Source organism: Lissotriton helveticus, chromosome 7 (assembly GCF_964261635.1).
Source record: "Lissotriton helveticus chromosome 7, aLisHel1.1, whole genome shotgun sequence".
In the NCBI taxonomy this organism is placed as follows: domain Eukaryota; kingdom Metazoa; phylum Chordata; class Amphibia; order Caudata; family Salamandridae; genus Lissotriton; species Lissotriton helveticus.
The window spans coordinates 72136801-72153793 of record NC_136068.1 but is presented as its reverse complement, the minus strand read 5'-3'; the positions used below and the strand labels follow the sequence as shown (position 1 = coordinate 72153793).

The 16993-nt window shown below is 38.0% G+C and overlaps 1 protein-coding gene across 1 annotated transcript in view; it reads right to left on the bottom strand.

Annotated features, from left to right (window-relative positions):
• LOC144766617 (uncharacterized) overlaps positions 1-16993 on the bottom strand; it is a 138156-nt gene that overhangs the window by 27307 nt on the left and 93856 nt on the right. The window contains exons 6-7 of the mRNA XM_078650401.1: positions 7469-7579; positions 6461-6501 (exon numbers count right to left, since the gene is read on the bottom strand). Of these exons, the coding sequence (XP_078506527.1) occupies positions 6461-6501; positions 7469-7579 (152 nt within the window). The remainder of the gene's footprint in view (positions 1-6460; positions 6502-7468; positions 7580-16993) is intronic.

Below are 16993 nucleotides of genomic sequence, written 5' to 3'. Positions count from 1 at the left end.
GATGGAGGCATGAAAAGCAAAGTCTGACAGTCAATGTACTTTTTTTAAAACTGTCTCAAAGGCATTTGCAACAAGGAGACATGAGACAATAAATCTGTTGTAGCTTTCCTATTTGGTCACAAACCATTTTGAAAGATCCTATGGGTTAAGGCACCTGCTGTAGAGATATTGGTGTGACCAGCAATTTTCAAGGCATAATGATAAAGGTAAGATAACTCTGGTTGTCAATGTATTTGCTGGAGAGATCTGTGTTCTGTATAGTCAAATGTTTGGCTTAATATGTAGCGCTGAGGGTCAACGCGCCTGCAGCAACGCACATCGTGTGCCATGCAGATTTGTATTCAATGTAGATATCTAAGTTGGTTTCTGATTCTGTTAAAGAGATTATTTTGTTACAGTTCTTAAGTTCCAATCCTTCTAATATAGCACAAGGCCTATTAAGTTGCATCGAGGAGCTGCATGCACACCGTAAGGCTTGGGTTTAGAGACATATTTTTTCCCAAGCTTTCTTTAGTATAAGGTTGGCAAAATGGGTTCTTTTGGGTAGCAATACATTCTTAAAAATAAAGACAACCCCACACATTGTATAATTTTTTAAATCCTGATCTTGTTTCTCCAAACCAAGCACTTGTAACATATAATGCCTACCAGTAAGCACGATATGTGACTACTACTCATTGTAACCTTGAATATCTTATGTTACATTTCCTCTACATTGATTGATTCACTTGCATGATTTATTGTCTTTGTAATATGTGTGTGATAAAAAGCATTCTGACTCCTAACTTTGGGATGAGAAGCACTATAAAAGAAATTAAATAAAAAAAATAATTAGTAAAATCCTTTTAACCCCTTCCGTGCTGATGACGGCTCCCGTCCGTCATGCATCACAGTGCTCGTGTGCTGATGACGGCCGGGAGCCGTCATGACCACGCCTGGATCGGAATGTCCAGCACCGCAGCGGAATTCTGGCCACGGGCAAGGGGTTAAATAATGCTTCCAGTGCATGCCTAGCTCTTAAATACAATGGGTGAACAAAGTCAAAACCATGTCCCCAAATCATAGTTTTTCTAAACACATGCAGAGGGATAACCAGCTGAGTGCCTTTGTTTCCCTTCCATTGCATGGCCCTCTTAATGTTAGGCTCTAGAACTCCCAGCCAGGGTGAGACTCCAGCCAAAGATGGGCAGATGGCCCTTTGTGTGAGGCATTTGTAGTAGGGAGGTTCAGGAAGTGGAAATAAATAAACCCTCCTCGTCTCCTGCAGGTTGCTGCTCCGAAAGGAAAATAGACAAGGCTGGCGCTGCTGAGCAGGGACACCTGGACAAATTCACCATATTTCACTGGATCCTGGACCGGGCTGAATAAGAGCTGCCAGATAGGGGACCGGCTAGATCCAGCTCTTTTTCTGCACTGGAGCTATGTGCAGGTACCAAGACTTGATGGTGCAGCAAACCTGGCTCTAGAGCTCTGGCAGTACTGTCTATGGATAGCACAACTAGGTGGAAGAGGTGTGGTGCCGCGGCTAGGGTGACTGACTCTGGAATCTGGGGATCACGGTTCGATACCCGGCACCAGCGGCAGATTAGTCCAGCACCATGTGACTCTGGGCAATAGCTTGCTTAATCTTCCCGACGGCGCCTAGAGACCCTTGCGGATGATTGCGCGCTTTACAAATGTGGATTTATTATTATTATTAACTAGAAAACTAGAAAAGACATGGCAATGCAAGTGGGGATTGAGACAGAGGTGTCCAATAGTTGAGTGCTAAAATCCTAGGTTTTTTTTCAGGCTCTGACTCGGGTGATTGCCAGTGCTTTGTGTTTGGTTCCAGTACTGGAACTGTTAGGGGTCTGGAGGTCAGGATTGAGGTGCAGCGGCAGACATATGTGGTTCTGAGCCAGTGGCGGCTGGTAGGAGAAGGTGGCGGGAGGGGGCAGTGGGAGGAGTGGGGGAAGGGGGTTAGGAAATACATAAAAAAGATAAATGACCTGCTGGGTACCGCCGCCAGCAGTTGCCTCTCCCCGCAGGAACCAGGAACAGAAAGCACCTAGGCTTCCAGACTCCCCTTGCCAATCACAACGCTGCTAATAGTAGCGTTGTGATTGGTCGGAGCACTGTAGTTTAGCACTCAGACAGGGCCTGGGAGCCTGGGCATGTTCATGCAAAGTGCGCATGACTGTTTGGCCGGCCCGAGACGGCGGGCTAGACAGTCATTCGCACTTTAGGTGCAACAGCAGTCACTCCTCCTCCCTGTGACGCGGGGAGCCCAGCCCTGCCCCGCCCTGCCCCAACCTGCCCCAACCTGGTGGCAACTGGAATACTAAAAATAAAATGATAATAACTTCTGTTATTAAAATAAAATTCTCCAGTAGACTGCTTTAAATCAGTGGGGAGACGCTTCTCTGCCTTAACGGAGAAGCCCTCAATGTTTTGAGCACTGGGATAGCTGAGGGTGCTGGTCCTTCAACAAAATGTCAGCCTCACGGACACACATCTTCATTTACTTTTCCTGAAATACATGTTCCTCAGTTGCTGCCCTGAGTTGCATGAAAGGAAAAGAGCAGGACAGCGCCATATCTTCAAAGGTCTGGGGCCCTATCATGATGAGCTCTGGTGGCACAGACAATCACCTGTCTGCATGTAAAATAAATTAATTTGACCCAGTACTTCTTCACATTTGTGCTTTATTTTACACAGCACGTCTCAGAAACAGATGAAGCAACCCCGGCTCCTTGTTTCCGAGCTGTACTGTCTGAAAATCTAGCTTTAACCCCTTCCGTGCGGGGGTAATTCCCCTGCTGTGCTGGGGGGCGGGGGGGGCGCGCACAGCTCCCCGGTGCTCATGACGAGCTCAGCTCGTCATGAGCATGGAAGAGGCTAACTCAACAAAATACCGGGTTACATTAATTTACTTTTGATACTTCAAGAGCATAAAAGCAGCTGTTCGGCTCTGACTTGACCCAGAGCCCGCCATGAGGCTCCCCAGGGTGCTGCTGCTCTCTCCCCATTCCAGGGGCACTTTAAGCTGCCTTGTGCCACACACACATCTTTGCACTATGATGCAAGGGTATCTGCTTGATGCCTAACATAGGTTGTACTGGAAGAGTACAATTCCTGTACCAATGCTATGCTTTGGCATTCCTCACAACATTCGCCACTTTCTGTTGGAGCGCCTCCCATGCCACCCCTGGCCTCAGAGCCCATGAAGGCGATGCAGGGACACCGAGTGTTGGCAAAGGAGATATATAGGCCTGGCTCATAAGTGAACATGCGGCTTCACCGCTTGTTTGTGTGAATGGGTGAGTGAATGAATATGACACTAATTCAATGATTAGATGAATGGAGAGAGGAGTGAGTGAATGAAAGGATGGATAGATGAATGACTGACATGAGATGGTGGATAGTTGCATAGAAGGGTGTATCTATTAATAGATGAAGGGGCAAAGGCATGGTGCGAGGGCAAAGGCGTAGTGAGGTGCACGTGTAGGGTGGACAGGATGCAATAGAAAGGGCAGCAACGTGGGAGACAGTCCAGTGCATGCAGCAGTGGTAGTGAATGAGTTCGCGAGCGAGTGCATGGATGGATCAATGAGTGAGAGACAGCACGGATGAATAGATGAAGGGGTGAATGCATAGAAAATGCTGCGTGAATTGACGAGTTCACGAATTGATTGGTGCATTAATTGATGGATGAGCAAGAGCATGGATAAAGAAAGGACAGGTTATGAGAGTAGATTGACACACGAATTGGGATTCTTAGAAGCCTTTACGTGGCCCTGAAGCTTGGCTTGTCATCAACAATGGGAGCTATTAGAGGTGTTCCTCAACCGATGCAGTACTGTCTACTCGCCATCCAAATATTTACTCGCAGATAATGTTACTCTCAGTGCAAGGGACTAGATGGCCACAACCTAACATGATATGCCATCATGATGCCCAGGATGTCCAGCATATGTCAATAATGTTGTCACAATGCCTTGGATACCCACAGCATATCAATAAGCCCCATCATAATGCCATGGATACCCATCATTTACTAATAATGCCATCATAGTGCCCTGGATGTCCACCGTATACCAATAACACAATACTAATGTTGTGGATCCCACCTGATGCTAACAGCTCCACAAGTTTTGCAAAACCAGTTCAGGATATCACATTAATTAGCAGTCCCTGTGTACTCTGGTGAGTTCTTTCTTCACTGTTAAGCCTCATGATAATAACTTTGAACCTTTCTTGGTGAAGGATAATCTTAGGCAGACCTAGCGATGTGGTCCTTGCTTTCTAAGCACTAAACAACCACCCTTGTATGACACAACCATGCATGCCATAACCACATGCTGTTTATAATGACTGTGTCTTCACCACGCATGCCTTTACTACGGATGTATGACGTTACAACGCATGCTTTTACCACGCATGCTGTTACAACGCAGTTTTTACAACACAAACCTTTACAGCGCATAGCGCTTTGGGGTGCTGGATAGTGAATAGTTTAACTTACTATTCCAACTCCAGTCCTCGTGGACACTAGGGAAGGTGTTGGATAGTAAATTAAATCTATTCCCTATCCTAGAGCGCCCCCCAGCGCAATGCGTTGTAATGGTTTTCGTTGTAAAACCTGCGTTGTAAAAGCACTGCGTTGTAAAAGTTTAGTTGTAAAGGATGTTTCCCCTTTACTACACGTGTCTTTACAATTCATGCCTTTCCAATGAATTTCATTTTAAAGACATGACTGGTGAAGGTATACTTGTGGTAAAGATCCCACCCCAGTCCCCCTTGCCCTGAGCCCTAAAATCTACTCCGACCACAGACCCCTGCCCTAAGCCCTAAAACCAGCCCCCACTTCTAAAAACCTCCCCCCACATCCCCCCCACCTCAGTCCCCAGCCAACTTACCAAGCCGCAATCTGGTCCTTCTGTCTCCTGCGATCCTTCTGGTTCCTCTCCCCACCCATACTCACACACAGCTAAAACACCTAGGGGCATATTATCAAGCACGGCGTTAACATTATCGCCTCTTTAGCGGCTGGAAACTGCCGCTAAGGCGCCGATAATGGGCTTGATAATACGCCGTAGAGAATTCCCATAGAAGCCCGTGTTGACACCAGAACCTGGGCTTCTGTGGGAATTCACAAGGGCATATTATCAAGCCCATTATTGCCACTTTAGCGGCAGTTTTCTGCCGCTAAAGCGGCGATAATGTTAACGCCGTTTCTTGATAATATGCCCCCAACTGCCTTAGCCCCGAATATGCACGGTTAATGCAAGCATTGTTCAGCTTGCGGGGAAATGGCACTTGTGTTTAGGGCTACACTGTAAAGGTCACAATTACAGTCCCCAGCACACGTCATGAAGTTTTAAGAAAACACACAGTAATATGCGATAGTACACACAATTCAGAAACATAGTAGTCAAATTCTTCCTTTCTTTATTCTTTTCCTCTTTTATTCAAAAAGTTTTTAGCCGGCCAACACGTGTTTCGTCGCCACACTGGTAAAGTAGTCCTGTGACTTTTTCAAGGCACCATATAAAGGATGTATGACGTTACAACGCATACTTTTACAACGCATACCTTTACAACACTTTTTTACCACGCAACATCCATTACAACGCATGCCATTACAACGAATTTTTAAAAACTACCTTTACAACGCATTCCATTACAACGCATACTACCTTTACAACGCATACCATTACAACGCATAACATTACATTGCATGTATGGTAAGTATTGGATAGTGTAGGGGTACAAATTACTATTCTAACTCCAGTGGGGTGCAACAGTAGGGTAAGTGTTGGATAGTGTAGGTGTAAAAAATACAATTCTAACTCCAGGGGGTGCAACAGTAGGGTAAGTGTTGGATAGTGTAGGGGTAAAAAATACTATTCTAACTCCAGGGGGTGCAACATTAGGGTAAGTGTTGGATAGTGTAGGTGTAAAAATACTATTCTAACTCCAGGGGATGCAACAGTAGGGTAAGTGTTGGATAGTGTAGGTGTAAAAAATACTATTCTAACTCCAGGGGATGCAACAGTAGGGTAAGTGTTGGATAGTGTAAGGGTACTATGCGTTGTAATGTTATGCGTTGTAATGGTATGCATTGTAATGACATGCGTTGTAGTGGTATGCGTTGTAAAAGTTTTGTTGTAATGGTAGTGCGTTGTAAAGGTTGTTTCCCCCATATAAATGGATGTGCAGGTAAACGTCCCAGTCGGTGTCCTTTCGCCACTCGAAATCCCCCCTCCCGCTCAAAGAAAGTATTCGTCCGTCTCGTTATTTTCTAAACGTCTCCTTGAGTACTACAGGACACGTTTGGAAAATAGTGAGACGGATGAATACTTTCTTTTAGCGGGACGTGCTTTCATTCCAACTGTGTTCTGTGAAACTCATGCAAGCGCCCCTTGATTTAATATGTACTAAACCCAGAAAAGGCAGAAGCAGGTCTGCAACTTACCCTACTCCCCAATTCCAAATTCTTGTACGACTCCCCAGGTACTGAAAAATAACCAGGAAGAAATAACCAATTAATTGTAATAATTAAGGCTCCCAGTTTTTCCCTTTTACTGATTTTTACAGACAAATACAGACAGAAAAAATATCTATTTTACTTTCTGTAATTATTTTTAAATATGGAAAATAGGTCTTCTTTGGGACAATTCTGAATACTGTTCTGCCAACTGCAGCATCATGTTTACACTAAACTCAAAATAATTACAGATAAATACATATGAATTTGCAGAAAAACATATGGAAAATTCAGAAAGATATTTCATACAAAATCACAGTGAAGTGTTTGAAGTAGGGTCAAAGCTACATCCCAACTGTACCTATCTGCACCCTTCATCCTCCCAGTGCTTTAACTCTACCTCATCCCATACCTCTCTCTCTACCCACCGGTTACTTTTTTTCCTTTTGCCTGATCTCTTCCCTACATCCCTCCTTCCGGCATTCCTTATATCTTTCCTTCCCTCTGCACCCCTTCCCTCATATATTATGTCCTTTAGTCCTTCCTTTGTTTCCCAGCCCCACCTTCACTTCTCGCCTCCCCCAATGTCTCCACTCTTCTCTTAGTCCATTTTCTTACTTCCCGCAACAAACTTTATTCACCCCTTGCTCATTGACTATACATTATTTTCCCTATTTCCTATAACTTCCTTTCTACCTTCATTTGTTGCTTCTATTCAGCTATTCTTCCTTCATCCCTCCTTTTCATTCCCTCTTATTCTTTTACTCCCCCTCTCTATCTTCTCCCTCATTTATTCCCTCCTGCTCTCCTCATTCTTCCACATTTCATACATTATTGACATCACTCCTCCCTTTCCCCCTCATACCTTTCATTCTATCTTCCTTCCTCCAGTGCCACCTTCCTTCTCTCCTCCTTCCCTCCCTTCTGTCCCTCTGTCTCATGGTCACTCTTAGACAGAATCCTGCCCTGGTAGGGAAGCCTCACCACGCAGTTCACCTTTCCTTGCACGTCTCTTCCTTCGGGTGAGTAGACAGATGAGGGTCACAGTGATGAAGATGAGGGTCACTGGCAGGACCACTGATAAACACCACTGGACTGCAGACAAACCTGGGAGGAGAAGAGCAGAGGTGGTTTGTGTAATGTGTAATGGGGCAGGAAAGGAGGAGTGAAGGATGGGCAGAAAAGGAGAAAGGGACAGAATGGGACAGAATGGGAAAGTGACAGGGGGAGAGTAAACGTGAGATGCAGAAAGAGACCCGCAATAAAGAGGAAAAGGCGAACAGTGACATAGAGGAGAGGGAGGGATGTCTAAGCTAGAGACACAGAAGAAAAGAATGAGTGAAAGAGAGAGAGATAGAGGAAGAATGAGGGCCATGGAGAGAGACATCAGTAGAAGGATAGTGGAAGAATTGTAACTGAGTGAAGGGATAAGGAACAGAGGAGATGTGAACGGGAGAGAGAAAAGAACTGAAGGGCAAGAGGAAAGAGAGGTAAGAAGGTGAGAGAGAAAGAAAGAGAGAGAGAGAGAGAAGATCTGAAAGAGTCACAGTGAAACACCCTCTTTCAGAGAGTACGCACAGCTAGCATTGAGAACATCTGGCACTGGGGCCCTCCCTCCAAACATGTGCCTTGCCCATAGTTGGCCCATGCAGCAGTCAGTCTTTGGGCCCATGTGCCAGGCCCACAGTTGGCCTGTGTGGCAATGGTCCAAAGATGTTCCATTTAGGATGCACACTTTGGGCCCACGTGAGGTGCCAAGAGTTGGCCCATGTGGCATTTGTCCACAGATGCCCAATGTGGTATGCGTCCACAGATGGCCCATCTGGCATACGTCCACAGATGCCCATCGTGGTATGCGTCCACAGATGGCCCATGTGGCATTTGTCCACAGATGCCCATCGTGGTATGCGTCCACAGAGGTATACACCTGTTACAACGCATTTTTTACAACGCAGTACTGTTACAACGCATTTTTTACAACGCAGGTACTGTTACAACGCATACTATTACAACTTATACTGTTACAACGCAGGTACTGTTACAACGCAAGTACTTTTACAACGCATATATAAATATGTATATGTATTTAATTTTATATTTTATTTTAAATTAGGTTAGATTGTAGTAATATTAAAATAATTAAATTTATACTTAATAATTTTAAAATGATGTTTATATATAATTTTTAAATTAATTAATTAAATATAATAATTAATAATTAATAATTTAATAAATGAAAAATAATGTATTAATCAAAAGAAAAGTATTTTTTTAAGTATTTTTAAGGTTAGATTGTAGTAATATTAACATATTAAAATATATTTTTAATAATTATTTATTAATAATTAATACTTTAATAACTGAAAAATAATGTATTAAGCTACAGAAAAAAATAGGATAGATTGTAGTAATTTTAATATATTTAAATTTCTTTTTAAAAAATATTTTATAATAATTAATACTTTAATAATTGAAAAATAATGTATTAATCAAAAGATAAGTATTTTTGTAAGTATTTTTGTAAAAAATTATTACCTTTTAATATAGTATTTATTTTATACTTTATTTTAGGAATTTGTTTATTGAATTTTTTGTATAGTAATAATTTATATGTTCATTTTAATTTGATATTGTTTATTATATTGTATAATATAAATTTAGGAATGTATATTTTATTATTATAATATAGTATTTATTTTATACTTTATTTTAGGAATTTGTTTATTGAATTTTTTGTATAGTAATAATTTATATGTTCATTTTAATTTGATATTGTTTATTATATTGTATAATATAAATTTAGGAATGTATATTTTATTATTGTAAATATAATTTAGGGTAGTAAAAATTTTAATTAATATCACTTTTTTATTTTATATTTGTATTTTTGATTTTTTTAGTTTTTGTTTATTATTATTATTTTAATTGAAATATTAATTAGTATGTATATATTAATAATTAAAAAACGATTTAAATAAATTTGAAATATATTTAAATAATATTATTTTGATTTATTTTGATTTTTAGAAATTATTATATATGACTATATGTTTATTATATTTTATTTATGTTTTTAAAAATATATTGGGAAAATATTATGTTCTATTATTGTTTAATTAAATTTAAAAAATATGTTATCTATATGTAGACTTCATTAAGTATATAGTTTTTTTCAATTAAATATTTTATAAACGATTTTGTTTGTGATATACTTATATTAAAATTTCCGTTCCCACGCTTTACCATTGTTTTCTATGGATACGTTTGTCCTTCATTTATGTCTTTGATACAACTAGTTATGTAGAGCGGTTCGGAATAAAAGCAAAGGAAACGAAAGGAAAGAGGAGGAAAAAAGCGGAACAGAAAGAAGAAAACAGGTATATTAAGGAAGTATATATTTTACATATTATTTTAAAAGTTAAGATATACAGATTGAAATAAATAAAAACGTCGAGATATGTTTTTGTTCAAAAAAATAACTTTTTATTACATACAAAAAATAAATAAAAATTCTTCTGTTTTTAATACATTTTGTGTATATTTTTCTAAATTTTAACATATATATGTAAACATATTAAAAAATAATATTTATTTATAAATTGCAATATATTACAATGTACAGTAGTCCTTTCTTTATTGTTGCAGCATATCCTGACGTTATTACGTATACGTGTGCGTCGTCGGCCATTTTGTGGGTATCCGGAGATGGAAGCAGGAGGAAGCAGCAGGACGCTGATCTACGACCAGGTAGGAAAACAATGTAATACTAAGTAATAAAGTTAAATAATAAAAGATTTACATTTATTGTAAGGATAAGTTAAGTAGAGGTTGCACGAAAAAAAAAAAATGTAAAAAATACAACATGTCGCTACTCGTATTATTAGAATATGCCGATGTTGGGTCGGTGGGCGTGGGGAACATCGGTAAATATAAATAAAGTCAGATTTAGTTGAATTTTAGTAAAAAAACCTGAAAAGGGGTTTAGAAAAGTATAACAAATATTTCAAAATGTATTTATGTATGCAAAGTATTAAAATGCATTTTCGAGTGATATAACTGTTTGTAAATATTGAGTTTGAGAATGTTAATTGCTATGTTGTTAAAATATCATATGAATGTGAATAAAGATATTTCCAATGTTTTCCTGGTGCTTTTCTGAAATACATTTGTATTTTAAGAAGATTATGATGTAGGGTTTATTTCCAAATCACTGATTGTCTGATTGATTATATTGGTTACATTTTATTTGTTTAGTATTCATTTCGGAATTATTATTGCTTTGTTTATTCTATGAAAATTGGAAAGTAAAAATTTAGGAGCTTTTGTATATTGTACTATAGTAGTTTGAAAGGCATAACTGATGTTTATTGATTAGAATTTAATTAATTCGAAGTCTGTCTTTTTTGTATCAGGAGGAGTAGAGATTATAGAATTGATAAAAAATAACATGGAAAATTAAAAATAATTATTCTATGTTTGGTGAAATGTTGTAGGAATTAGCACTTGATATGGAAATATGGAAATATCAATATATGGAATACATAAATATTTTAACAATTACTTTTATGGTGTGGTTTTCATAGAAGACTTTATGATAAAATAGAAAATGCATTTTATTTTTTTTTGCAATGTACATTTCTATAATTTAATAATGTAGTCTCAAAATTTATTTCTTTGGGAAAATATTGGTTCAGCTATTTCTTCTAAAGTTTTATGTGATTCAAAAATTAAAAAAATATGTCATGTAAGGCATTTATTTTTTAAAAAAAGTAACAAAAATAAATAAAATGAGGAAAAATGACCCAACATCAAATATAAAAAAAAATTTAAAAAAATTTTTTTTTACGAATTGTAATTAAAAAAAAAAATATAATTTTGGTAGAAGCAGGAAAGTAATGTAAATTATAATTTAAAAAGAAAGGATGTTAGCTAGATTCTCAAGGTAATCTAAAGCCACACACAACGTAAATTGTTGTAGTAGTGCCAATAGTCGTTCAGACATATCCTTAGTTCTTTGGGTAATTCGTGAGTTTAGACTACCAGTGAGAGTTTGAGAAAGTCTCATTTCTTGGAAACTTTGCTCCTTCTTCAAAGTTTCCAGAAATGAATAGAAATTAGGGTGGGGTTTGCCAATTAAATGGTTGAAGGAGTTATGCCATCCCTCAATGGCATTATTTGTTTTTGCCTCTCCCTCTAGGCAACTCGAATAACAGTTCCACCACTGCACATGGAAACGTGGTTTCCTTCTGCGACCCGATCTGCCTAGGTGTCCAATCCATGTGTCTTCCATATAATTTAAAATGGGTGCCAATTTATCTTCGTTAGTTAAATAATAGTCTGATTCTGTAATTGCAGTGTAGTACTCGTCTACACTTTCAGGAGGGACAAAACAAAGAGCAGTTAATTTTTTTAATTCGACTTGTAGTTTGCTGTCCAATGAGTATTCAGTAACTAAGGGTGTTTTTTGTAATTTACGCCAGAATGCCTGGGAAAAGTGGAAAAAACACCCTTGAATTTGGGTATCCGTGTACAGTTTGGTGATCACATTGATCATACTCAATTCAAAATCGATAATAATTTTCCTAGGACTTTGGCTTGTTTTGGATTTAATCACAGATAATAATTCTGTGTAAGTTGCTGAAGTCTTATCAGGCAGCAAACTATATACTAGGGGTATTACACTGTTATTAATTTTACCATGAATAGTATAAATTTGGGTGAATGGATGGGGCGTGCTTTTAAATGTCCCATCCATCATCCAAATTTCACTTGATTCAAGTTTAATAAGGTTGCGTGGGGTACTAAAAATTAAAATGCGCTTAAGAGGGTCTTCGTTGTCATGTAAGAGGAAAGGTTCTTTAGAAAAAGTAATAGTAAGTTCAGGAGGAATAATAATATCAGAAAAAGTATGAGGTGTGTTTGTTTGTGTATTACTTGCCTGCTTTTGTCTTTGTATAATTCTTCGCAAATTATGTACGTTAGGAATATTGCTAGCAATATGAGTAGGGACATGTTGTGCAACCTGTCTTAAAATTGATCCAGTGGATTCATTGGAGGTGCTTGCAATAGCCTTCATCTCGTTAACAGTTTCTCTGACATCAACTTCCATTGCAGAGGCAGAGTGGTTATGGTCAGTTGTTCTTACAATAAAATCATTGACCGTAACCGCTCTGCCGCTGCAACGAGTTGTATGGTATTGCACGCATCTCCAATGAATCCGTGGATGACTTAACCTATCCTTACAATAAATGTATCCTTGATGAGCTAGTAATTGCTTTCCTTTCCTGGATGAAATATACTTTGCAGTTTGTTGTTGTGAAGACATTTTCTGAAAAAAAAAAAATTATTGATTTAGTATTTGAATTATAGAAATGGAATGCATAAATTTAGTATGTACTTTTCATTTTAAAAAACTCTGATTTTAGATTTTTTATATGGTATCTAGCACATTTTCCATATACTAGCATTTTACTTATTGCTGTAAAATAGAAAACATATTCAGCACTTTTCCTACTGTTGCACTTACTTGGAGTTGGAATAGTAATTTACACCTCTAGACTATCCAGCACTTTCTCTACTGTAGCACTTACCAGGAGTTGGAATAGTAATTTACACCTCTACACTATCCAGCACTTTCCCTACTGTAGCACTTAACAGGAGTTGGAATAGTAATTTACACCTCTACACTATCCAGCACTTTCCCTACTGTAGCACTTAACAGGAGTTGGAATAGTAATTTACACCTCTAGACTATCCAGCACTTTCTCTACTGTAGCACTTACCAGGAGTTGGAATAGTAATTTACACCTCTACACTATCCAGCACTTTCCCTACTGTAGCACTTACCTGGAGTTGGAATAGTAATTTACACGTTTACACTATCCAGCACTTTTCCTACTGTAGCACTTACCTGGAGTTTGAATAGTAATTTACACCTCTAGACTATCCAGCACTTTCACTACTGTAGCACTTACCTGGAGTTGGAACAGTCATTTACACCTCTACACTATCCAGCACTTTCCCTACTGTAGCACTTACCTGGAGTTGGAATAGTAATCTACACCTCTAGCCTATCCAGCACTTTCCCTACTGTAGCACTTACCTGGAGTTGGAATAGTAATTTACACCTCTACACTATCCAGCACTTTCTCTACTGTAGCACTTACCAGGAGTTTGAATAGTAATTTACACCTCTAGACTATCCAGCACTTTCCCTACTGTAGCACTTACCTGGAGTTGGAATAGTCATTTACACCTCTAGACTATCCAGCATTTTCTCTACTGTAGCACTTACCAGGAGTTGGAATAGTAATTTACACCTCTACACTATCCAGCAATTTCCCTACTGTAGCACTTACCTGGAGTTGGAATAGTAATTTACACCTCTACACTATCCAGCACTTTCCCTACTGTAGCACTTACCAGGAGTTGGAATAGTAATTTACACCTTTAGACTATCCAGCACTTTCCCTACTGTAGCACTTAACAGGAGTTGGAATAGTAATTAACACGTTTAGACTATCCAGCACTTTCCCTACTGTAGCACTTACCAGGAGTTGGAATAGTCATTTACACCTCTAGCCTATCCAGCACTTTCCCTACTGTTGCACTTACCAGTATTTGGAATAGTCCTTTACACCTCTAGACTATCCAGCACTTTACCTAATGTAGCACTTACCTGAAGTTGCAATAGTAATTTACTTCTCTAGCCTATCCAGCATTTTCCCTACTGTAGCACTTACCTGAAGTTGCAATAGTAATTTACTCCTCTAGCCTATCCAGCACTTTTACTAATGTAGCACTTGACAAGAATTAAAGTAATAATTTACACTTGTACATTTTACAAATTTATTTTTATAAATACCATTTGTTATTTATTACTGCTTATGCATGTCTTATATATGTATCTGGAAAAGTGTTTTTCACTTACTGTTAGTGTTTTGGGTCTTTACTTAGAATAAATATGTTTTGGTTTTCTTGTGTTGGTTGTCCTGGAGGTTGGTCAAGTTTTGGTTGGAATGGAGATCTAAAACAAAGAAAAAGTTTGTTTGAAAATGTGTAACACTTAATTTTGGAGAAGACTAACTTTTAAGTTTTCTTTACAGGCATGAGGCATTATATTGAAGTTCATTTTAGCACTTTCTCTGCACTTTATTTATAGCACTACTCATGTAAAGTGAGAAATGCAATTTTGGCGTCTGGATTGCACAGTTCTTTGTGTATTGTAGTGTTTATATGTATCTGGGATACCACATGATAATTTCATAGTTTATTGCAATTTCACTACTGTAGCACTTAACTGGAAAAACATTGATTATTTAAGTTTATAGAGTTTCCTGCATTTTTAGACTGTTTTGAATAGTAATTTACACCTCTACACTATCCAGCACTTTCCATACTGTAGCACTTACCAGGAGTTGGAATAGTAATTTACACCTCTAGACTATCCAGCACTTTCACTAATGTAGCACTTACCAGGAGTTGGAATACTAAATTACATCACTACACTATCCAGCACTTTCCCTACTGTAGCACTTACCAGGAGTTGGAATAGTAATTTACACCTCTAGACTATCCAGCACTTTCCCTACTGTAGCACTTACCTGGAGTTGGAATAGTAATTTACACTTCTACACTATCCAGCACTTTCCCTACTGTAGCACTTACCAGGAGTTGGAATAGTAAATTACATCTCTAGACTATCCAGCACTTTCCCTACTGTAGAACTTACCTGGAGTTGGAATAGTAATTTACATCTCTATACTATCCAGCACTTTCCCTACTGTAGCACTTGCCAGGAGTTGGAATAGTCATTTACAACTCTACACTATCCAGCACTTTCTCTACCGTAGCACTTACCCGAAGTTGCAATAGTAATTTACTCCTCTAGCCTATCCAGCACTTTTACTAATGTAGCACTTGCTAAGAATTAAAATAATATTTTACACTTGTACATTTTACAAATATTTTTTTATAAATACCGTTTGATATTTATTACTGCTTATGCATGTCTTATATATGTATCTGGAAAAGTGTTTTTCACTTACTGTTAGTGTTTTGGGTCTTTACTTAGAAAAAATATGTTTTGGTTTTCTTGTGTTGGTTGTCCAGGAGGTTGGTCAAGTTTTGGTTGGAATGGAGATCTAAAAGAAAGAAACAATATGTTTGAAAATGTGTAACACTTAATTTAGGAGAAGACTAATTTTTAAGTTTTCTTCACAGGCATGAGGTATGATATTGAAGTTCACTTTAGCACTTTCTCTGCAATTTATTTATAGCACAACACATGTAAAGTGAGAAATGCAATTTTGGCGTCTGGATTGCACAGTTCTTTGTGTATTGTAGTGTTTATATGTATCTGGGATACCACATGATAATTTCATAGTTTATTGCAATTTCACTACTGTAGCACTTAACTGGAAAAGCATTGATTATTTAAGTTTATAGAGTTTCCTGCATTTTTAGACTGTTTTGAATAGTAATTTACACCTCTACACTATCCAGCACTTTCCATACTGTAGCACTTACCAGGAGTTGGAATAGTAATTTACACCTCTAGACTATCCAGCACTTTCACTAATGTAGCACTTACCAGGAGTTGGAATAGTAAATTACATCACTACACTATCCAGCACTTTCCCTACTGTAGCACTTACCAGGAGTTGGAATAGTAATTTACACCTCTAGACTATCCAGCACTTTCCCTACTGTAGCACTTACCTGGAGTTGGAATAGTAATTTACACTTCTACACTATCCAGCACTTTCCCTACTGTAGCACTTACCAGGAGTTGGAATAGTAAATTACACCTCTAGACTATCCAGCACTTTACTTACTGTAGCACTTACCTGGAGTTGGAATAGTAATTTACATCTCTATACTATCCAGCACTTTCCCTACTGTAGCACTTGCCAGGAGTTGGAATAGTCATTTACACCTCTACACTATCCAGCACTTTCCCTACCGTAGCACTTACCTGAAGTTGCAATAGTAATTTACTCCTCTAGCCTATCCAGCACTTTTACTAATGTAGCACTTGCTAAGAATTAAAATAATATTTTACACTTGTACATTTTACAAATATTTTTTTATAAATACCGTTTGATATTTATTACTGCTTATGCATGTCTTATATATGTATCTGGAAAAGTGTTTTTCACTTACTGTTAGTGTTTTGGGTCTTTACTTAGAAAAAATATGTTTTGGTTTTCTTGTGTTGGTTGTCCTGGAGGTTGGTCAAGTTTTGGTTGGAATGGAGATCTAAAAGAAAGAAAAAATATGTTTGAAAATGTGTAACACTTAATTTAGGAGAAGACTAATTTTTAAGTTTTCTTCACAGGCATGAGGTATGATATTGAAGTTCACTTTAGCACTTTCTCTGCAATTTATTTATAGCACAACACATGTAAAGTGAGAAATGCAATTTTGGCGTCTGGATTGCACAGTTCTTTGTGTATTGTAGTGTTTATATGTATCTGGGAAACCAAATGATAATTTCATAGTTTATTGCAATTTCACTAC